This window comes from Sinocyclocheilus rhinocerous, unplaced genomic scaffold (genome assembly GCF_001515625.1).
Source record: "Sinocyclocheilus rhinocerous isolate Xijiao unplaced genomic scaffold, SAMN03320098_v1.1 scaffold153, whole genome shotgun sequence".
Classification (NCBI taxonomy): Eukaryota; Metazoa; Chordata; class Actinopteri; order Cypriniformes; family Cyprinidae; genus Sinocyclocheilus; species Sinocyclocheilus rhinocerous.
This window is the reverse complement of record NW_015660878.1, coordinates 3,387,435-3,411,057: the sequence shown is the minus strand read 5'-3', so window position 1 is coordinate 3,411,057 and position 23,623 is coordinate 3,387,435. Positions and strand designations below refer to the sequence as shown.

General features: G+C 36.5%; 3 protein-coding genes across 3 annotated transcripts in view; all 3 read left to right on the top strand.

Moving 5' to 3' along the window:
* The first annotated feature begins 1,127 nt into the window (after nt 1–1,127).
* LOC107725607 (phosphate carrier protein, mitochondrial-like) lies at nt 1,128–3,342 on the top strand. The gene is made up of 2 exons (XM_016534932.1): nt 1,128–1,261; nt 2,918–3,342. The coding sequence occupies exons 1-2, from the start codon at nt 1,201–1,203 to the stop codon at nt 3,079–3,081; spliced, it is 225 nt and encodes a 74-aa protein (XP_016390418.1). The 5' UTR covers nt 1,128–1,200; the 3' UTR covers nt 3,082–3,342.
* A 3,924-nt stretch (nt 3,343–7,266) lies between these two features.
* On the top strand, nt 7,267–13,573 carry ldhba (lactate dehydrogenase Ba). The gene is made up of 8 exons (XM_016534931.1): nt 7,267–7,389; nt 9,092–9,227; nt 9,494–9,611; nt 9,839–10,012; nt 11,367–11,540; nt 11,719–11,836; nt 12,970–13,093; nt 13,235–13,573. The coding sequence occupies exons 2-8, from the start codon at nt 9,099–9,101 to the stop codon at nt 13,400–13,402; spliced, it is 1,005 nt and encodes a 334-aa protein (XP_016390417.1). The 5' UTR covers nt 7,267–7,389; nt 9,092–9,098; the 3' UTR covers nt 13,403–13,573.
* Nucleotides 13,574–16,551: 2,978 nt separating this feature from the next.
* gys2 (glycogen synthase 2) overlaps nt 16,552–23,623 on the top strand; it is a 14,664-nt gene continuing 7,592 nt past the window's right edge. The window contains exons 1-8 of the mRNA XM_016534963.1: nt 16,552–16,906; nt 17,824–18,005; nt 18,821–19,012; nt 19,233–19,418; nt 22,299–22,443; nt 22,538–22,655; nt 22,770–22,890; nt 23,019–23,125. Of these exons, the coding sequence (XP_016390449.1) occupies nt 16,786–16,906; nt 17,824–18,005; nt 18,821–19,012; nt 19,233–19,418; nt 22,299–22,443; nt 22,538–22,655; nt 22,770–22,890; nt 23,019–23,125 (1,172 nt within the window). The 5' untranslated portion in view covers nt 16,552–16,785. The remainder of the gene's footprint in view (nt 16,907–17,823; nt 18,006–18,820; nt 19,013–19,232; nt 19,419–22,298; nt 22,444–22,537; nt 22,656–22,769; nt 22,891–23,018; nt 23,126–23,623) is intronic.

The following is a 23,623-nucleotide window of genomic DNA, read 5'->3' as shown; positions in this document are numbered from 1 at the left end:
ACTGTAGTTCAAAAAAAAAATATTTTGAAAAATGTTTTCTCAGTTTTGGAAAATGTATTCTGTAAATCGTCAATATAAAATTTTAAATGTCTTTTTAAAACAAAAATTTGGGTTAATAAACATTGCAAGATCTTTATACTTGTTACATTAGTAGAACTGGACAATGAGTCAAACGCCTGCCATTATGCCCTTTACTCTGCTTTTAAGACTGATACATTTACAAATCAGTATTCTGAACATGTATTTATTTTACATTACAAGGTGCTGTGGATTTGTGAGGTAAAGCTTGGAAGGTTCAGGTACTTTTTATGTATATGACAGAATATGGTTTAATAAAGCGGTTTACCTCCTTATCATTTTCATTTTGGTTTATTTTTATGTGTCTATATGTTTAACCTAAATCTTAATTGTGTTGTCTAAAGGGTGAGAGAACGGGTTTACTGCACTACATTGCAGCTCTTCACAGAGACACTGGAAAGTCTGACCTCACTTTGATCTGGTATAGGTAAGGAGGATATAACTGTGCACGGCCCTGTGCTCTGATCCAGGAATCGAGTTTAATCGCCTTATAGCAGCCTCTACTGTGCGTAATAAGCTCACACAGGCTACCATGAGCTCAGGTTTGCAGTGAGACTCAACCATCAGTTGCTACAATTTAGTTGGACACACATTTGCACCAATAACTCAATACACCGAGTGGTGTAACTGATAAATTGGTGTGTGTGTGTTTTTTTTTTATGAATGCTAGTGTGGCCTATGGAACGATATTCCGGACAATTTTCAAATAGAATAGCAAATTGTATTTTCAATTGCGTTTTCCATATGTGGACGCATAAATTGTGACATAATCCAAATGCAATTGCAAATAATTAATATTGCTATTTAAATATGACTGGCTCGTAACTCCTAAGACATGGGAAATACAGTTGCAAATGGACTTTGCTTTTTCATTTGAAATTTGGCAGTCACTGTGCGTTCGCGAAAGCGAAAATGCAAACGGTAATGCAGGATTTGCAATTGCATTTGGATTATGTCACAATTTATGCGTCCACATATGGAAAACGCAATTGAAAATACAATTTGCTATTCTATTTGAAAATTGTCCGGAATATCGTTCCATAGTGGCCCATAATTCCTCGTTCAAATGGATTGGTGTTCGCTCAGTGCGATGACGTCACAGAAGGTCACTGAGGTCATCTGATGTCTTGGATTCGCCTGCCGCTGATGCACCCAGGAGGCGCCGTTTCTTTACAACCGTCAAGTGAGTGCACTACTTCTTTCAATATGAATTTCTGAAAAACTTGAATGAGAGAGACATACTGTTTCTCAGCAATGTACTTCTGTTTGATTTGAATTGTCACCTGTCTGTTTTCCCAATGAACCTACTGCATACACACGCACCAAACAATTAACTAGGAAATAACTTTAACATCAAATAAATAAACAGAGAACTTTGAAAATAGGCTAGATATAATTTTAACAAATTAAATACAAAACGAAAAAATAAAATAAATAGAATGCTTAAATATCTCACAGATTTCACATTCACAATAGCTTGCTTAACAGGCTATTGCAAAAAATAAAATAAATAATACTAAAAAAAAATAACGTAGACTACTAAACAAACAAATGAATTTGATCACTGGGCCTTGCTTTGCTTACTCCATATTACTATGAAGGAAAAGTATATTGCTGACTGACTGCGGTCCCAGACTTGAGCATCTCTCACATCAAATGTACCATATTTAGCGGCTACGTTAACAAAGTGCTGAACTATGTCAACAAAGCCTTTCCCGGCAACGAAGTCATATGGTCTAATGTCTTTACAGCAAAGTGCGACACATTTTTCTGTAGTTTCTTGCTTAACGTGAGCAGGAAGTGCTTTATGGGGGAACGAGAGCTTGCTTTGACCACAGAGAACTGTGCAGATATGTCGCATCAGACCAGAGGTGCCAGATTTGTCCGTTGTAGCCTAAACGAACACTTTTGCACATTTATCGCAACTTACGAAGTTTAACTCTTTCCCGTGTTTTTCAGTGACAATTGAGAATTGTTTCCAGATGTCTGACTTGCCTTGCTTTGCTTTTGTCAAGTAAACAGACGCTTTAATTTTCTTCTCAACTTCTTGTGTTTACTCCATTTCTACTACACGCCAAATCCCGCCGTCCCCCGCGGGTCTCCCGCGAAATTTTCTGACCGCCCACTCCCGCCCGCAGCAAATGTAAAACCGCCCGCTCCCGCGAGATTTGCGTTGGGCCCCGCGGGTCCCGCGGGAGCCCAAACCCAATGCAGCCCTCTAATGTAAACTGTAGCATTTGCAATTTATGTCAAAAGACTTCCCTGTGGTAGATTGATTGATTGATTTATGTTTAGCAAAATGTACTTGTTTTTATAATTAAACATTGAGATATATATTTTTTAAAAATAAGTAAAACATACTGAATCAATTTTGCCCTCAAAAAAACAGAAAGCTATTCAGATTGTTTAGGCATGTATCTCAAGCATGTCTTTGTATAATATTGTTAATTCCCCCATCAGATTGATAGATTGATTGATTGATTTTATTTGTTAAAAAACTGTTTATACATGGTTATTGTTATTATATTGCTCATAAATTGCTCATAAAAAAAAATTAGACCTTGAAGCACCATTTCACTGAGGTTGCAGAGGGATGTAATACACTTTATTACCAAAAGAGGAGGCTGTTGTTCCTGGACTTATTCCCATTAGATCAGCTCAGTATCATAGGGATCTCATTAGAAATTCAAAATGACCCATTCATTTTGTTCTTTTATCTCGGATGATTAATTATTGGCATGTTTAAATGTCATGAGATCTAAAGGGTAGATTAGCACCGCTTAGTAACAGGTCTATATGTGTGTAATGTATGTTCATATGAGCAATGTTTTTCCCACAGGCCTGTGGAAGGGTCTTTTTGCTCGAATCATTATGATTGGCACACTGACCGCTCTACAGTGGTTCATCTACGACTCAGTGAAGGTGTACTTCCGTCTGCCCCGTCCACCACCCCCTGAGATGCCCGAGTCCCTTAAGAGGAAGATGGGTCTCCTGGACTACTAGACTCCTTTCTTATCAACAGTATCCTGAATAACTAAAGAAAGGCGAAGATTTTTCCACATTCACCACTTGCAATAAACTCCACAGTCGCTGGAGTGTTTATCATTGATGAAAGCACTATTGAATGATCACTAGATTCTCCCAGTGTCCCTGTATGTCTGTATGAATATTAGAGTAAAATCAATCACACACTAAACATCTGTTGATTTTTATGTGACTCATGTGTGTTTTGTCAAACTGTTTTGCTCTCAATATGTAACTAAAACCACAAAGACTATTGTATCATTCTTCTGGAAATAGAATTTTGAAAATTTAAAAAGTGTTTTGTCATTATGTGTAGAATTATAAAAATTTTCTATAATTAGGTAATATTGGTATGCACATATTTTAGATATGGTTTAAATATATAGGCTTATTTTTATACAATAGAACAGGGTTTAAGTGTTTAAAAAGTTTTTGTTAATTGAAATAAAGCTGAAGTAAAATAATGTTAGATGAAAAACTCAAAAATTAAAAATTAAAGCACCTACCTGAAATAAAATACTAGTTTAAGTTGAAATATTAGAATTACTGAAACTAAATAAAAACTTAGGCTAAATGGAAATATTAAAAATACTAATAAAAGCAACAAAAGCATGTGAAAATTTTAACTAAACTGAAAATGAAAACTAGAATATAAATGATTATATTATAAAAGCTAATTCAAAACATTAATAAACACTATAATAGTATATACATAATGCTAATGCCAAGATCAATTAAATAAAACTATAATTAAAAAACAAAATTAGAATGAAATAAAACAATTACATGATCTTTAAAAAATATGGAATGTTAATTTTTTTTAAATCAAATTACATGAGAAGCTGTTATGACATTCATATTTTCTGAAAGGTTAGCATTACGTCAAGTAAACATTTGAGGTCATTCTGGTTCTGCTAACAAAGGGCAAACAAGATGGAAACTCCTGAATACACTTTTAATTAGTTTAATTTATGAATGTTTTCTAGCATTTTTCAGTCACATTCAGAGATAGCTTTGAGTGGCCTGTAGGACTGATGAACAGATCCCGTCTCATTGTGATGTCACAATGCCCTCGCGTTCTCTCTCCTCTTCTATTCTCATCAGCTTGATGTAAGCAACAGGAAAATAGTGACCCGCGACCTCAATACAGCTCTCAAAGAGAGATCCTATCAGAGGAACACCAAGCAGAGAGGGCTCATTCACTTCGCAGAGTGTGTCTACATTTGGGGCTTCTTTGTGAGAGTGTATGAGTTTTTGAGAGGGAGGGATGGGGATAGTCTGTGTTTGTGTGCTCTATTGTTGTCATTATATCCCATTTGGTTTGTCTTGTTAATGTGGTTTGCAGTGAAGTTGAATTCTGAGAAATGAATGCTCTCTGATTTGCTTCCTAGGCCGCTGATGCTGAGGGTCAAAGGTCACGGGGTTCCGAGTTGCATTTCCCTGTAACCTTTTCGCCACAAATGCATTCACACTGTAATGGCTCCACATGCACCTTCACCTCCGTAGTGAGTAATGCAGCATCAAGCCATCAGAAGTGTGTTATAAGCACATGATTTCACTGTGCTTTTGGTAAATAAATCATACAAACTAGAATGAATAAATGAATCAAAACCCACCTGAATGCAAAATACTGCTAGTCCAGCTGGCTATCTTTAGTAAACACATGTGCATAGAGGGTTCAAGCAGCTGTTTGTGAAGCTCATGTGATCACGAGCAATGAAATTACACCAGTTAGATTTGACTTTGTTAGATTTGAGTTTGTCATAGCTTGAAAAACTGAAAAGCAGCAGCGTTTAGATGAAACGTTTAAGCTTAATTATTTGACAAAATAATGATTTGGTACTGTTTGTATACATTTATGGTAACACTTCACAATAAGGTTCCGTTTTTCAACTATATGTAATGTATTAACTAGTATTAACTAACATTGAGCAGTACATTTGTTTCCATATTTATTAATTGTTGTTAATGTTAGTTTATTAAAAAATGCAACTGTTCATTGTTAGTCCATGTTAGCTCATGTCCATTACATGGGTAACATTAATAGATACAATGTTTAATTTTCTAATAATGTACTAGTAAATGTACCAGGTAATAAATGGAACCTTACTGTAAAGTGTTACCACATTTATAATACTTTGTAAGGCAATAAAGGCAGAACATTTAGGCCAAAAGAAGCAATCAAAACCTGAACAGCTTCACCAGCAAATACCATCCTCTATGTATTTGTGCATGTGAGTGTGAGCTAATGTGTCTGTCTCTCTATTGTCACAACCCTTGTCTCATAAAGGTCAGTTTGAAATAGTATGCAGTCCTCTCGCCAGATCACATGGGTTCATTAATAACCAAAGGATTGGCAGCCGCTGTAATATTCCATGAGAGGGATTGAAGAGCCTAGGCACTGGAAAGTGAATTACAGGTCTTATTAGTTTAATGAAGAAGAATGTATATATATATACATTCTTTAACCTATATAAAACTGATATATCAATGTTTCATTGTTGCCAACTCATAGTCAAGACCTTGCTATGGAAGAAATCCTATACATAGCTTTTCTCTCTCTCTCTCTCTCTCTCTCTGCTAATAAGCAGGCCAGAGATTGGCTACTGTTTTAATGGGTGGTGGGTTTGTGCACACTGATCGGTGGGAATAAATGAGGTGAATTATAGCAATGAGGGACAAATCCATGATGTATAGTTATTGCACTGTTTAGACACTAAATACATTTATCAGCCATGGCAATAGATAAATATTTAACTTAAAATTTCTCAACTATCATCTGATAACTAATTTCAGTGAGTAACAACAGATGACAGGTTGTATTTGTACTTCGGTATTTACAAAATGCCATTTTTAGACTACAAAAATCTAAATTTAGCAGGATTGACACAATTTAGATAAACATCATGTGAGTCAAGCGTTCTTTGACAGCTTGATTGCCTTAAAGGCACACGAAAACACACGAATATTCCGTTTTTATTTACTCACCCTTATGTCATTCCAAACTGTAGGACTTACTTCATTCTGTGGGACACAAGATGTACATTTTTTAAATCACTCATTTTTAGTAAAACAAGTTTGGAACAACATGAGGGAGAGTAAATAATAGAATCTTAAGTTTCCTTGTTTTTATAGTGGCACTGTTGTAGTGGCTGCCAGGATGGCAAAACCTAGGGGGCACAAACGGTTATGTAATACACACAGCCTATTACACAATCTTTCCACAAAACCCAGCACTAACTAGACAGCAAGGTGTCCCATAATGCCCCCAAAACACACACAGCTCCTCGTCTTCTCTCTTGCTCTTTTCTTTTTCATCTTTCTCCATTTATTATATTTCAACAATGTTTTTCCCTTGTTTAATGTACACACCCATTCTTCCTTTTAAGCAAATAATGACAATGCCCTTTATGCTGCTCAAATGTCACTGAATGATGAATGCTCTTATTGGACAAGCCAGTGGGAGGAACAGGAGCCTCATTGGTCCCCATATTTAGGAGTTAAGAAAGTATTGTTTGATCATGAGTAGGCAAATGGCTGTGTTGCTGAGTTGCCATAGCACAAACATCGATTCTATCTATCTATCTATCTGGCTCCAAAATGAAATAAAGTTATTTGACACACTTATTTTATCATGCTGTTTTTGAGTTTTCAAAATTAGAGCATGTTTTGTTTTATTTCAACCATTGGTTTCTCATGATAGGTCTATGTCCACTTTACATAAAGTAGGCACGCATTTTTTTAATGTTTGAGTTACCACAAGTTTCACTTATTTTGTTGCAGGCATCTGGATGTGTTTACTAGGCAGCTAAAAACCTTTGCAGGTCATGGTTGCATAACACATAACCCAGCCATGCAGTCCCAGCAACTCCATTGGGCAACCAACATTACACATAATCAAATAAAAGCTCAATGCAATGTTTTCATTGTAACATTTAACTGAGCATTATGCTGACTGGAATACGATTCTAACAAGTGGAATATATTGCATTAATACAGATGTTATTAAGGTGCAAGGTCATTTTTATGATGACAATGAAATCCTTGACATAACTCTCCAAGGGGAAAGTGGGCCGGTCTGTCGTTCTCATATTCCTCATATGAGTAAGGGCGTCGCATGCACTTGTATCAGTAGGTCATACGCTCTCTGCGTAGCGCCGCACGCTCAAATCCTGCTCCTCCGCGAGTCACGCGCTCACGCACGCACGCTCTCTTTCACCGGTGCTCAGCGGCTCTCGTTGTCCTTCCTGCAGTTAAGGATACTTATTTAACATTCCTGCAACAAATGTAGGTATATGGTTTGAATGGCTGTTTTATTGTTTCGCATATGCCTCATCTAAATATATTCTCTCGATTAGCATTGTGTTAAACGAGCACCGTCGTCATGGTGCGATGGAAGCAGTGTCGTTGACATTGAAGAGTGGTGGATAAATGCGCGGTTTAATGATGATTGTTTCCGTGCAATCTCGAGATTTAACGTATTTAGTTGCATTAAACGTGAAGTAACAATCGTATTTCCATTCTAAATTGTTAGATGAACAGCCAAGGACGCATGTGCGGTGCATGCATGAACATGGAGGAATCCAGTGCACGCTGAAATTGAATTTGGCCTTGTTTAGGAAGAGCTGATGGAGGGAGGCCAAACTGCGAATGTATGATTAACTCGAGTCGCTTAAAAAGAGCAGATCGATTACCATCATGATTTACAATTTACTGTTTGTTTTCAAACGCAATCGCTGCATCTGAATTGTCAAGGACGTCATAAGGACGGTTGCGTCATAATAGGGTTTATGAGCGCCAACTTAACTTTTTTAATATTTTATTTTTCTGTTTTTAGAACCGTGCTAATTTCTGTTGTGTGCACAATGGCAACAAGCTATGTATAATTGCTATTGTATATAAAAGGAGTAAATATTTATTCTAATATACAGTATTTTTATTTTAGCTTTAAATAAAATTCGTAAATTTTCATATAAAGTTATTTTTTCTTATTGTTATAAAATATTTAAATGTTTTTAATATTTAATACACAGCACAATCATTTAATTATAACACAACAAATGTTTACATATAATTTAGTTTTGTTATAATTACATTATATCAGCTCAACGATATCAGCTATGACTATCGGCTCATAATAGGCTCTCCATTCATTCATTCACTAGTGAGTTATGTTAATTAGCAGCAGCGTTCCAAGATAAGGTTTGGAGATAAAAGCACGACCGATACGTTGTAATTATGTTATGGCCAGGGAGAATTGCACTCAGACATTTTATGGTGGCAATATCTAACATTTTTTAGATAATATATCTAACGTCTAACATAATCCTCATGATCCCATTGAGGATTCGTGTCACACATGAACTGTGTGTGTGTGTGTCAGGTTTTGCATGCTCATAAGCCACTGTGTCTGGTGGTGTCTTAACTAGGTTTGTCTAGTTAACTAATTCAAACTAAACTTGATTGGATGGAATTCTAAGAGTCTAAACATAAATTATGATGTTATTTGCATAAGGCATTTAGAAGTCTCTTAGATGCTGGAGATGATTAATTGCAGTGAGTTTTTATCAGTAATAATTTCAGTAGTAATCAGTAATAATCAGTAGTAATTTCTCTTGGACATTGACTAACACGAACACACATTGCCTAAATAAACTTGCGTGTGTAGAAACACTCCTTGTGTTTGTCAAGATTTAGCAAAGGGGCAGAGTGACCTGACTCCAGTGGCTAATTATATTACTGAGTGGGCCTCTGCTTGCAACTCAGGATATGGGTAATTTGCTCAGTATGGAGTAATGGTTTACGCAATAAGGGTGACCATGTTACCTTGACCCAGCTTTGGTGCCGGACCATATCGAGTTTAACATCATTTTTTTATACAGTTGACGTTTACCCCATGGATTCCTGTCGTTTTCTTTAATCTTTTCTATTATTCATCATATGCTCCTAATAGTTTGCATTGTGAACATGATCTGCCCCGTTCTTCCAGCGGGATCATGGCCTCAGTAATGCAGAAGCTGATCACCCCTCTGGCCAGCGGCCCCGCTGAGCCCCCCAGGAACAAAGTCACAATTGTTGGCGTGGGGCAGGTGGGCATGGCATGTGCTGTCAGCATCCTGCTCAGGGTAAGAGACCCTCATCTTTATCACCAAAGTGTTATTTTTAGCTTCTATAGTATTGAAATAAAGGTGCGGTCACATTTACCATTGCTGGCAAAATCCAGTCATTGCAATAGGAATCCGTGTGATTGGGAGTTTCACTTGAGGGCAAAAACATTCCCCATGCAGATTCAAGTTAGTCATGTGAATACTCCGCCTTCACCTGTGACCACACCTTTATACTAAAATTGTGTCAGGTATTTCAAGTAATAATGTTTCATATTGTCTTGTAGGAGCTTGCAGATGAACTGGCTTTGGTTGATGTTGTGGAGGATAGACTGAGGGGGGAGATGTTGGATCTGCAACATGGCAGCCTTTTCCTCAAGACCCCTAAGATTGTGGCTGATAAGGGTGGGATGCACTTTTTTTTTATTGCATGGGACTGACTCTTTAAAAATCACATTATTTTATCAGATTAAGTATATTAATATACTAAGACTAGATTTCTCCTGTGAAAATTCACAGAACAGTGGTAAATGTGGATTGTGCCTTCATGCTAGTTTATTATTTATTCAGTACAGGTATACAAAGTTTAGAGTGGCAGTGTATGTTTATTATGATTTTTATTTGGCCGACAGACTACTCTGTGACCGCTAACTCTCGTATCGTGGTGGTGACGGCCGGAGTGCGTCAGCAGGAGGGTGAGAGCAGATTGAACCTGGTGCAGAGGAACGTCAACATTTTCAAACACATCATCCCTCAGATTGTCAAATACAGTCCTGACTGCACCCTCATCGTGGTGTCCAATCCAGGTGAGCAAACACACTCTCACAACATGCTTAATTTTTACATTAATTGCTTAGTTTTTAAGTACCGCACCACAACCAATGTGAATAAATGAAATTATCCAAACAAATGCAGCAAATTATCTGTTAAAATATTTTTAAAATAAAATTTGTTCATTTCTAGAAATTTAATTATCTGTATTTTTTCCTAGTTATTGGCAAATAATATCTCGGCCAAAGATATATTGTGCAGCTTCTAATGAGACTTAAAAAAAAAAAAAACTAAATGGCATTCTAAATCTGTGTCCATTTCAGATTCCTGTAGTGTATTAAAGGGGTCATATGATGCGATTTCAAGTTTTCCTTTCTCTTTGGAGTGTTACAAGCTGATTGTGCATAGATAAGATCCCTGAAGTTGCAAAGACTAAAGTCTCAAATCCAAAGAGATATTCTTTATCAAAGTTAAGACTCTGCCACGCCCCCCTAAAACGGCTCGTTCTAACACGCCCCCACATATCTACCTCACTATGTGGAAATATTTGCATAATGCGCCCAAATGTGCATGCAAAGAAAGAAGGCGTGGTTTCAGTAACCGCAGTTAGTGTTGAAGCAGCATGTCAGGGAGACGGTGTGTGTTTCTAGGTGAAAGCAAAAGCACTTTATTTGGCCTTCCGGAAGTAGATGCATTTAGGAATCTTTAAGATTACTTACAACAGAACAGCAATGCATTTTATGGACGACCGTTTCGTGAACCTAGGAGAGGAGGTAATTCTGACTTTGCTATGACAATCTGGTGCTTCTGAATCAGCTACTGTTTTGTTATTAGTTTAAGTATTTGCTATTGACTGTTCAAATGCGGAGTTTTGCGCATCGTGTGTGTGTGCGCGCGAGAGAGAGAGAGAGAGAGAGGAGAGACAGGGTCACATCACAGTGGAGTCAGCTGTCTTAACCGTGGCTTGTGTACTGCAAACGCATACCAGCTTCATCACTGTGTCTGTCACGCGACTCTGTGACTCTGTTCTCCTTTCGGGCTCTGTCTTTACATTTATTTTGAAAGATGAAGCTCGCGATTATGGTAAGGGGCGTTACATTTCCGACGAGTGCTTGCGGTGTTCGTCCAGTCACAATGCACTGGGTCAGCTGGCCAATCAGAGCAGACTGTGCTTGTCGGAAGGAGGGACTTTGTAGAAAACGAAGCGTTTGAGAGAGGCGGGGCATATAGGACCTACAATAATGTACAGTATTTGAAAAATAATGTGTTTTTTGAACATTAAAGCATGTCAACATATTCTGTTACACCAAATACACAAAATAATGATCTTTAAAAAAGCATCATATGACCCCTTTAATAGTAACTGTGGTTGTCTCTGTGTTCATACAGTGGATGTTTTGACCTATGTGACCTGGAAGCTGAGCGGCCTGCCAAAGCACCGTGTCATCGGCAGTGGGACCAATCTGGACTCTGCTCGCTTCCGCTACATCATGGCTGAGAAACTGGGCATCCACTCCAGCAGCTTCAACGGCTATATCCTGGGAGAGCACGGAGACTCCAGCGGTGAGAGAGGGAGCTGAATGAAGAGGAAAATATGAGATAAAATGGGTGTGGGGAGAGGAGGAAGTGCTAGTAGAACGAATGTTAAAATGGATGAATGTGAACTGCTGCATGATGTGACATGGTTTCAGTCGTTGACCGCATATTTGATTTTTAAAAGTGCTGTTTTTGTGTTTAACAGTGCCTGTGTGGAGCGGAGCAAATGTTGCTGGAGTCAGCCTGCAGAAACTCAACCCTGACATTGGCACAGATAAAGACAGCGAGAATTGGAGGGAAGCTCACAAGATGGTTGTGGACAGGTAAGTCACAATCCTATGTCATAGGCTCTGTTATCTGACTGTTTGGAAATTAGGAATATAAGCCCGGTTTCACAGACAAGGCTTAGACTAAGCCAGGATTAGGCCATAGTTCAATTAGGACATTTAAGTAATTTTTATAAACATGCTTAGAAAAAACCATTACTGATGTGCTTTTTGAGACAAAACAAAGGCTAGGGTTGCAAAGGGGTGGACAATTTCCGGTAAATTTCCAGAAACTTTACAAAAAAATCCCTGGAATATTCCAAAAAAATCCCTGGAACGTTTCCAAAATTCTGGAATATTTCCGAAATTTACTGGAAATTTTCCACCTTTTTGCAACCCTAACAAAGGCACTGATATATTTTAAGATCAGTCAGTGCAAGTTTCTTTCAGTTGAAACGGCTCAGACTTACAATTTAGTCTAGGACTAGGCTTAAAGCTGAGGGATAGATTAATACATTTTAGTTAGCCACAGTGCTGTTGAGAAGGTGAATTAAAAATAATTTTCAGACAGAATTTTAATGTTCAAACCCATATGCTATCTTTTTTTATTATTAGAACACAAAAGGAGGTTTTGTAAAGTTATTTTTTTACCAAAATTAGTTCAAAGTGAACATCTCCAAAAAGTAGCTAAGCTACGCTCACTTTCTAATAGGTACTACATTTAGTTTTAAACTTACTTTGCAGCCATTAAAATGTTTGTTCTATGTAGTATGAATAATATTTGGACATGCTACCATGTTGTCACTATCACGTGACCTACCAGCGTCAGTTGTGTCGCTTCACTATTATTCACAAATCCTCTCCTGTGGCCATATGAGATAGTTAAGTGTTAATCAGATGCGCACTTAAGAATTTCCATCTCTTCCAGCCAGGTGCTATTCGCCTACTTGTATTCTAAATAATAAATTCAGATGTATTACTTGTCTCAAATACTGTTTTTATTTTTATTTATTTATTTATTTATTTTTGCTTAGTAGGGATATTTGGACGCTGAGCTTGTAATCCAAATTCTTCTTTTGTGCTCAACAACAAAGAAACGGCAGCTGCAAGGATTGGAAAAGCATGACAGGCGTAAATAAAGGCGTGAAGCAAATATCTATTGTTAATTAGTTACTGCTATCTTCTCTTAGTGCTTATGAAGTGATCAAGCTGAAGGGTTACACTAACTGGGCCATCGGCCTCAGTGTGGCCGACCTGACCGAGACCCTGGTGAAGAACCTGAACAGGGTCCACCCTGTCTCCACCATGGTGAAGGTGAGAGGAGTTTCCACTCAGTTTAACATCATGGTAGAGACGTTCTCCTCCATATCACAGAACTGCACCGAATGATTGAATCGGGAACCTTTTGTTATTGTTATTAGTGATCACTTAAGTTTCCTAATGTATGGTCTGTAGGGCATGTATGGTATCGGCGAGGAGGTGTACCTCAGCCTGCCCTGTGTGCTGAACAGCAGCGGAGTGGGCAGCGTTATCAACATGACCCTGACCGATGAAGAAATCGCTCAGCTGAAGAAGAGCGCCGACACTCTGTGGGGTATCCAGAAAGACCTGAAGGACCTGTAGATCAAGAGCTGGACACCATGCACTCCTTTCCTTAACTCTGTTCACACTCCCTCAGTATCTTTACGCACTCTCTAACTCCGTGTCGGTCCTTTCTTCTCACTTGCTTTTGGACACGGTTGCTTTGAAGTTTTTTTTGTATTTTATTTTTGGTGGTAAATGTAGGCGTAATAATCCAAAATGTGGAATTTTTCTTCTAAAGAGAATGATCAAAGGGAAACATCTTTGGTTCTTCACATTTGCACTTGTTAACCTAGTCACTCTGTGTGGGCAATAAAGAAAGAACCAACACCTCTCTTGTCTAGACATAATTTAGTGAGATCATTAGGGAACGTTCTTGGGTCTTTCTGTTTAAGTCAAGAGGAGAAGGGACTGAAGCGAGATAGATACAAATATATTCATTCTTCTGAATCATGTTGTAAGTGTTGGTCATGTGAGTGTGTATAAGATGAAGTTAATAAATTAACCTGTTCAAATCTGTCTGTTGGCTGTTTTTGTGGTCTCCAAGTATTAATATAAATAGTTTGTACCATTTTGTGGTAAGAACGTTTTTTTTTATATATATATATAAGCTGTGTAGCCTAATGGATTTTCAACAATAAGTGCAAATTATACAATAATGATTTTTAAAAGACATTTTTTTATCTCGCGTAATTTTTTTTTAAATTGTCATTTAAACAAAACACATTGTCTTATTTGTGACGTTTAAATATATAAGTGAAAATTACAGTATTTTTGTCAACGTTCTGTTCTGAAATGAACAAAAGTGATGCATCTAAAGTTGTTTCTGAAATGTTTGAAACGCATTATTAAAAAGAATATACACCGGTATGTAAACAGGATTCTTTTAAGACACTCAACCTTTTTGTATTAATTGAGTGTCAACTTTAAAACCTTAATTCAAACCCTCCCTCTAATTCGCACCCTGTCAACAATCATAAATACATGATTTACTTAAAGCCATCAAACAATATAAAACGTTTATTGCACAAATACAATAACTCAGTGAAACAAGTGCGCCATAAAATTTCATGATTGTGAAATAAAAAAGCATATTAACAGGCAAAGCGTGCCTGAAATAGTTACCCCCCGTTTTCAACCAAGCAAACCGCATCCTTCCATCTGATAGAAGAGTGATTTTCAAGAAGTTTCTAACTGTTTTCTCAGGTAAAGCATCATTGGCAGCAGGTGCTTGTGTTTGGGTCTGTCAGTGTCAGTAGTCGCTTCATTTCGCTTTCCAAAGCGCAGCCCAAACGGGTTGTAGTTGAATTTACTGCGTGTTAATCGATGTTTGCAGGAAATATGACTCGAATCGTCTTTTTGTTGAAAGAAAAAGCAAAGGCTTGTGTCGTCCGAAGTGCTGGGCTCGTCAAACTGCCTCCGCTCCATGGAGAGATAGTGCTGCTTGGAGTCTGGAAAGTAAGATATCCTTTTTAGTGCACTTTCTAACAAGCTTTCATTTGATTTATTTTCCATGTATTTTGATTGCAAAGCATCATCCTTACCTGGAATGGGCTCAGATGTATCCATGTCAGTGAATGGTGCTCTCAAAGCTGTGGACTGACAGATCATTGCAGACATGAAGAGAATCAGTGCCTTGATTTTCATACTGCTGAATTGTAAAGCTTATGGAGCACAGCTGAGCTTTTCTCTCTTCAGTGAACAAACCCATGCTCTGCTGTCCTCCTTCAATATAAAGCTTTGCTGGTGACATCCTCTGACCTTATTTTACATATGACTGTCTGTGGCAAATAGGACCTCCCTAGCCTCATCCATCATTTTAACTCTTAAAATGTAAGCTTTTTTTCTTGGAAATGCTGTGGTAATTGTACACTGAAATCCACTGCGATTATTCAAATAGCCTAGCTGCTGAAGTTCTGCTGCAAAACCCACCAAAAGCACATTATGCGTGGTCTTATACACATCACACATTTTAATTTGAGTTTTCTCTCATTCGGTGCCAGGGAAAACATGATATGAAAGTAAAATAAGGGCTTGTAGCAGGAAAACATGTATGAAGCCTCTATAATGGTCTACAATCATGGTCATTTTCAGTGCCTTGTGGAAAAATATAGTTAACTTTCATTGTCATCTTGCCATGGTAATAAGATCATGCCTGGATATCATAACAACAAGAACATATTCCTGGCATAATGTGACAACACATTATCTTACATGGTGTGAGTATGAATTATGCAAAAGTGCAATGGTTTGTGATGGTGCACTGATAAGAGCTTTTTAGCCTCAGCCTTCAAGTTTTTTTGTGATGCTGTTAACGTCCTGAATGTAAATACATCGAAATTATTAAACGTGGAAATATGTAATTTTGTGAAAATATATTATCTATCTATCTATCTATCTATCTATCTATCAGCATTGTTTTGGTTGTCTGTGGAATTTTTTTTTTTTTTGTCATTTATAGAGCTTAATTCTTTTTGTATGAACTTTAATGGATCCCATTTAATGCAACATAGACTCCGGACTGTCACTGTCCTGTAAAAGGCGTAGGCTATTTTCTTTATAAAAACAAATAACAAATGTTGTCGTTCAGAAGTTAAACGTCAAACACGCGTAGACGTGCGTCATAACTTGTGTATTTACTTTTGTCTTTCTTGTTCTGTTTAACTCTTTTTTTTATTTTTATGGAATAGTCTTGTGAAAAAAAGGATATATCCATGCTAAACCCACTGGGATATGTTGTTTTATTTATGTTTATTTTATTTGATGTTTTATAGAAGTATTAGATGGACCAAAAGGGGAAGTCGTGAAGTCGGGGAAGTCGTGGCCTAATGGTTAGAGAGTCGGACTCGTAACCCAAAGGTTGCGGGTTCGAGTCTCGTACCGGCAGGGATTGTAGGTGGGGGGAGTGAATGTACAGCGCTCTCTCCCACCTTCAATACCACGACTGAGGTGCCCTTGAGCAAGGCACCGAACCCCCAACTGCTCCCCGGGTGCCGCAGCATAAATGACTGCCCACTGCTCCGGGTGTGTGTTCACGGTGTGTGTGTGTTCACTGCTGTATGTGCACTTTGGATGGGTTAAATGCAGAGCACTAATTCCTAGTATGGGTGCATGTGCACGTGCCGTCCCGGTCAAAGGGGTTCGCGCGCAGCGGCCAAATCTTTCTCCTGATGTCTGTGGACTTCAGACACGAGATCACAGTGTGTGCACATGCAGGCTTTTTTAGACTTCACTAAAGGTTAGAGGAAAAGATAGAGCAACAGCTCACAGTGTGTCCAGGACCTCCAGGCGCTCCATTAACTTGAAGAGAAACAGTCTTAGTGGCTGTTTAGATGGTTTTAGCTTCTTTACCTTTACCACAATAATAGTAATTCGGCCCATTTCGCATTTGCAACAGCAGTCGACAGATAAAAACGGTTTGTGAGATGCGACTATCCAGATCTTTGTCAATAACGTCATTAAGTGGACTTCCATTATGGGAAGAGGAAAGTCTACCTGTGCAAGACCTCTTGCTTTTTGAGGTCTCGTGGGAAGTCACCAATAAGGGTAAGAACTTACAACACAGTGTGTTACAATTTATGTAACACACTGTTGTAATTGTCTAATTTATGTAATTTCGTTTTTGTGTGCATAATTTCCAATTTTAAGCAATTATGCAAATTGTATGAATATAATAGCCTATTTGATTGTATTTATGATAAATGCTAGCTGAGATTAACCTTTGCCAGACAGATATACAGGCCATTTTATTACATAAATATTATAGTTAATATGAGTTAGTATGAAAATAATATATGATTGTATGTATTTGATACATAAAATGCTAGTATGAGATTAGCCTTTGCCAGAGAAATATGTGTAGACCATTTTATTCAAAAATTACCATGTACTTTTCCATCACCTTCATTTCCACCACAAAATAATCATCTTTTAGATGTGCTGGAAATTATATCTAATGTAATTTGTTCAGAGGGGAAATAACCTGTGACACATATGTTCATTGAGCACAAATTAAAATGTTACTCAAAGTCCATTACCAAAAGTGCCCATAACTGAAGAATCACTTTAAAAATGTAAAATTCTACAATTTCTCATTACCAAGACCATGTATTTGTTTTTTATTTATTGCATAACCTTAGCAAGAATCTATTGTGATTTTGGCCCCCGAAAATGCATTTGACCTCAAGACTGTTCACCCCATTATCAGAAGGCTTGAAAACAGTTCAACAAGAGAGCTGTCATTTAGAAAAATGTGTGCAGAATCCATACACTCTTGTATCAGTGGGGCTGTATAGCAGGTTAAACATTAAGCTCCAGATCAATAGTCAGATTTTTGAGACTTAAATCTATTTAGTTAATTTTGAACACCGTTTTAGTTTGAACTAAGTTCTTATTTTGTTAATCTTCTCTGTTTCTCATTCTTAAATGTTTTATTCCCTTCACAACTGTGCATCTGTCTTCAGTTGGGGGTATATACACTGTTATTCAGACTAAAGCAAAGATCACTGTGGACGAATGGGGAGAGAACTACATCATGATGGGACCTTACTACGAACACAACTTCAAGACCCAGGTGGAGAAATGTGAACCTCCAAACCAAGCCATCAAAGCTGCTATGGACTCCTTGAATAATAACGGTTGCCAGGTATTGTACACATGGTTATTGGTGATGTTCAAGGTCCGCATCTTATATGTAGACCTTGGTCAGGTTCATTGAGGGTTGTAGTCATTTGACCAAATAAAAAATGCTTCAAAGCTGGCAAAAACTGGCATTGACATGCCTGCTGTATCAGTATCAGATGGTAGCATTAATGCTAGACAGAAAATAAATATGCAACAGTGTATCTTGATTATATATAAATATTTTTTTGCCTTGGTCTCATTCTGACCAGCAGATGATGCTAGAGTATCACTTTAGAGAGGAAATAGATCATTTTGTTTGTGTGTGTGTGTGTGTGTGTGAGACACACCAGTTCAGATATGGATTGATTGATTGATTTATGTAAAGTATCTTTTATGCAACAATTCCTTTAGGTTGTGGTATATAGTAGCAACAGGGCCTTTGTTGCACTGAAAGCACTAAAACAATTCAATTCAAATTTTTTGAATCAATTTTCACACACACACACACACACACTTTTTTGATGCTTCAAAAAAAGAAAGTAAGAAATGTTTCCTTGGCATCTGAATTAAAATAAGTTGAAGTACTAAACATAAATATGTGTATAATACTAACAAACTGGCTAAAACTTTACATTTAGAAACAAACTGAAAATATAAAAACAAAAGATAATTCAAAATATTAATAATACTATAATAGTATATAAATATGTAATAACAGCAAGCCAGTCTTTTTCTGTTGCCTTTAATTTGACAGATTTCAACAAGAATAGAAATAAAAGGGACAACCTACGGTTTTTATTAGTATCGTTTTTGCCTTCACTTCCTCTCTACATGCAGGTGCATTTTGGCCGCTGGTTGATTGAGGGCAGTCCATACGTCATCCTCTTTGATATTGGGGCAGCTGCCTGGAACCTGGACCGCTGGAAGGGGGATCTGTGGAACGCGTGCAGCATCGGACTACCCTATCATGACAGGGAGGCCAATGACTCGCTCATCTTTGGTTCTCTTGTGGCCTGGTTCTTCAAGGAGGTGAAGAAACACCTTTTCTAAACGCCACACTAAAACCATCTGATTTTGCTTGCCTGGATTACACTGGATTCATTTTGTAGTTTCACCTGTACTTTTCTAGTCTATCCTAGCTAAAATATGAATTGATTTAGTGTATGCTGACTTTGTGGGATAAAACATTGAATGTTTGATGGTGATGTCATGTGCTGAGGATGTTTAACCTGTCTGTCTCCATCTGCAGTTAACAGACCAACTACAGGACAAGCCCAACGTAATTGCTCATTTCCACGAGTGGCAGGCTGGGACAGGACTTGTACTAAGCCGCTCCCGAAAGATTCCCTTGGCAACTGTTTTTACTACACATGCCACCCTACTGGGGCGGTATTTGTGTGCCGGTAATGCAGACTTCTACAACAACCTGGACAAGGTGAGGATTGTTTTGACACTGTACACCAGTGATTCTCAACCTGTTTGACTTGAAGGCCCCTCACTGTCCAACACAATATTCAAAAGCCCCTTACATATTATAACTAGTTCTTTTATTTGTCTGGGATCAGTGTTGGTCAGTAACTAGTTACAGTAATAATATTACTTTTTGCAGTAACTAGTGTAACTAATTACTAAAAAGATTTCAGTCATTTACTGTCCATAATACAGATAGTTACTTAGTTACTTTTGATGCCTCAACCCCTACTGATTTAAAGTCCAACAATCCAATAATTTCTAGATTTATTTCCATAATTTTCACAACTTGCACAGGCACATGAAGTCACCAGTGGAGCAGGCATATGGAATATGAAAAAGCTTACATTCAGCGGATGGAAATATTGGCATTACATTGATTTTGTCAGGAGAAAAGATGATCTGATCACTGATGTGTAATTTGTGGCATTATGGAAGTTGTGGCATTAATTTACTCTGGCATTACATGGCCCACCCACATCCCGCTGATCCCGATATAAATTGTATAAAATCTTTTTAGAGAATTAAACATTTTCTTATAAACTTATATGATTTCTTTTGATAAAATACATAATGGAATATAATTGTATATGGGCATAACAGAGAAATTAAGCTACACATGACATTTAATGAGACTAATACAACACTTTTACTTAAACGTTACTATTACTTACCACTGAGTGTTCGTAATAACTTCTGACTGTGATCCAGTGTGGATTTTGGTCAAATGATGAGGCAGAAATATATTGTTAGTAACATTTTAGAAGAATTTTATGGGGAAGATATGCAATTACAACTTATGTGGGGTGTGAAAGAAAAGTAATGTAACTAGTAGTGTAACTAATTACTGTTGCCAGAGCGGAATAAGTAAAATAATAATATTACTTTTGAAAGGAGTACTAGGGCTGCTCGATTGACAAAAATCATAATTGTCGATTATTCCCTTGAAATTGTAATTGCGATTATTAATTACGATTATCACAATTTTCATTGAATTATATTTATACCATTGTTTTTTGCAACTGCATGCCATATTTTTATATGAAAATAAACAAGCTGAAAACACTCTAACTGAAAAACTTTTAGTGCTTTTCTATAGTATTAAGCCTCAAATGTCAACTATACATCGGATTTGTTTCTTCTTTAAATTATAAAAAAAGTAAAAATATGAATGTTTATAATGTTATACTAAAACTAAAATTAAAACAATGGAAAAACCCTTAAGATAACATGTAGAAAGAAAAAAACGCATCTTAAACAGACAGAATAACATAAGTGGACTTTGAACGATTAATTGCCGCTTTGAACGATTACGTAATTGTGGCATCCATAATTGTAATCGCGATTAGAAATTCGATTATTTGTGCAGCACTAATGAGTAATATATTACATTGTTTGAGTAACTAGCCCAACACTGTCTGGGATATAGAGGATCGGCCCGTCCTACAGACGATACAGGCCTATTTTATGTATAAATTCTTTTTTGTACTTGATTATCACTGATTTTAACTTAATGTTGTAAAAAAAAAAAAAAAAAAGCACATTTGCCAGTAACCTGCAGTGTGCTTATTTTTAGTGATTTTATTCATGTTTGTATCAGTTATGTAGTTTAATTAATATGTCAGTATTGGTAAGATAATGAAAATGGGCCCCCAATTTAATGATCTTGCCTGGGGCCCCACAAACCCACTGGCCAGCCCTGGGGATATATAGGTCAAGTCAAGTCAATCACCTTTATTTATATAGCGCTTTTAACAATACAGATTGTGTCAAAGCAGCTTTACAGTATTAAATAGGAAAATAGTGTGTCAATAATGCAAAAGGACAATAGTGAACAAATCAATTTTCAGTTAAAGGAACCAAAACTCCGGTGTCTATATAGGTGAATTAATTTAGCCACAATCCGACAGTTTCAAGAACTGTATGGTTTTCAGAAAAAGAATAGTTATTACATTTTTTTATTTCTTGTTTAATTTCATGATTTAATTTCATTAATTTTTTTATCATTTTAAAATGTGTAAATATTGAAAAATAATTTAAAATAATTATTAATAAAAATGTGAATAAATTCATGATTTAATTTCATTAATTTTTTTATCATTTTAAAATGTGTAAATATTGAAAAATGACTAAATAAAAAAAATAATAAAAATGTGAATAAATTAAAAAAAAAAAAAATATATATATATATTAATTATTTATTATATTATTTTATAATATAAATTAATTATTATATTAATAATCTAAGTATAACTTTAAGTCATCCTGCACCCCACTGGCTTACACAGGCATTATCTTTAAAAATACACAAACATTTTTAAATACTTTATTTATTTATTCATTCATTAATTTATGTATGTATTTATTTGGCTTAAAATTGATTTTTAAAAAACTATGTTACAAAATATAACAATTCAAAAGACATAAGACATACAATACAACATCCCTCACATTTTCTGCTATTTAAAGTGTGTCCCACAGAAATCAGTCAAGTTGGTTGGTGTAGTGAACACTTATTAGAGGTGGAACTGAGCAGGTGTGAGTGCATGCAGTGATAATTGGGCCTGGTGTGGGGAGCATAAAGGTCATCATGCCTGAAGGTTGCAGGGGTTTGAAAGAATAATTGACAGCATCTTATGATTCACCGGCTGATGCGATTGCCTTTTGGTCCCACAGAGACTTCCTTCACCTGCTGATGAGGGGAAGCTCTGAGACTTTTGATTTGTAAATTTTGATTTCAGCAAAGGTTGCAAAAATGAATTTTGGACTCTGCATAACATTAGTCCATAGCCTTCCCTTTTCAAACTGTTCATTTCCAACTCATTGTATTATCTATTTCATGCAGTTTAACATAGATCAAGAGGCAGGGGAGAGACAGATCTACCATCGGTACTGTTTGGAGAGAGCCGCGGTACACTGTGCACATGTCTTCACCACCGTGTCCCAGATCACAGCTGTGGAGGCCAATCATATGCTCCACAGACAACCAGGTTTCACCTGCATTACAAAGCACCTCATCTGTTCTTGTTGGCTTCTGAATATATCATGATGAAAAGATCATGTTTGTATTTCTGGTCCATGCAGATGTCGTCACCCCAAACGGGTTGAATGTTAGGAAGTTCTCTGCCATGCATGAGTTCCAGAACCTGCACTCCATGAACAAAGCCAAAATCCAGGAGTTCGTAAGGGGTCATTTCTATGGGTTAGAGCTCTTTTCTGTCTTCGCAATAACACATATTTGTTCACTTGTGCAAAAAAAATAATAATAATAAAAAATAGCTTGTTAGAATTTAGAAAAATCTCTTCTCTTTGACAGCCATCTGGACTTCAATCTGGAAAAGACCTTATTCTTTTTCATCGCAGGACGATATGAGTTTTCTAATAAAGGAGCAGACCTGTTTCTTGAATCTCTGTCCAGATTAAACTACTTGCTAAGGGTATGAACAGTCACTGCACAACTTTAGAAAACACCTACAGTTTCTTCACAAACTGTAATAATCCAGTAGCATTCAAAGCAAAAGATGTTCATTTCTGACTGTGTGTTTGTGCTCATGCTGGCTGACAGGTTCATAAGAGTGATGTTACAGTGGTTGTGTTTTTCATCATGCCTGCCAAAACCAACAACTTCAACGTGGAGTCTCTTAAAGGACAGGCTGTACGCAAGCAGCTGTGGTGCGTAAATGCTTGAGTGTATAACCTTTGACATCACCAGTCTCAGGGAATTAATGACATTTTATGTATGTACAATAGTAACAACAATAATATAAGAAGAAAATATTAATTTTAAATATAATAATTATTATAAATAAATAAATAGTTGTATGTTTTTGAGGAACAAAATCATTATAATTAATTGTGTATTTTTTTATTAATATTTTGTTCCTCAAAAACATGTTTATTATGATTAGTTAAAGATGTAATATATAATAAATTAATGCAATCTTCTTAACATAAAAAAAATAATTGTGTATTATTATTATGTACCTCAAAAACGTTAATAATAAATATAAATATTATTATTATAAATAATAATAATAATAATAAATATAATATTTATAACTTCATAATAAAGAAATAAATATACTTTATAATTACATTTATTATGATTTCTTAATGTTGTAATAACCGATTAATAAATTATTCTTAAAAGTAAAAATAATAATTATTATT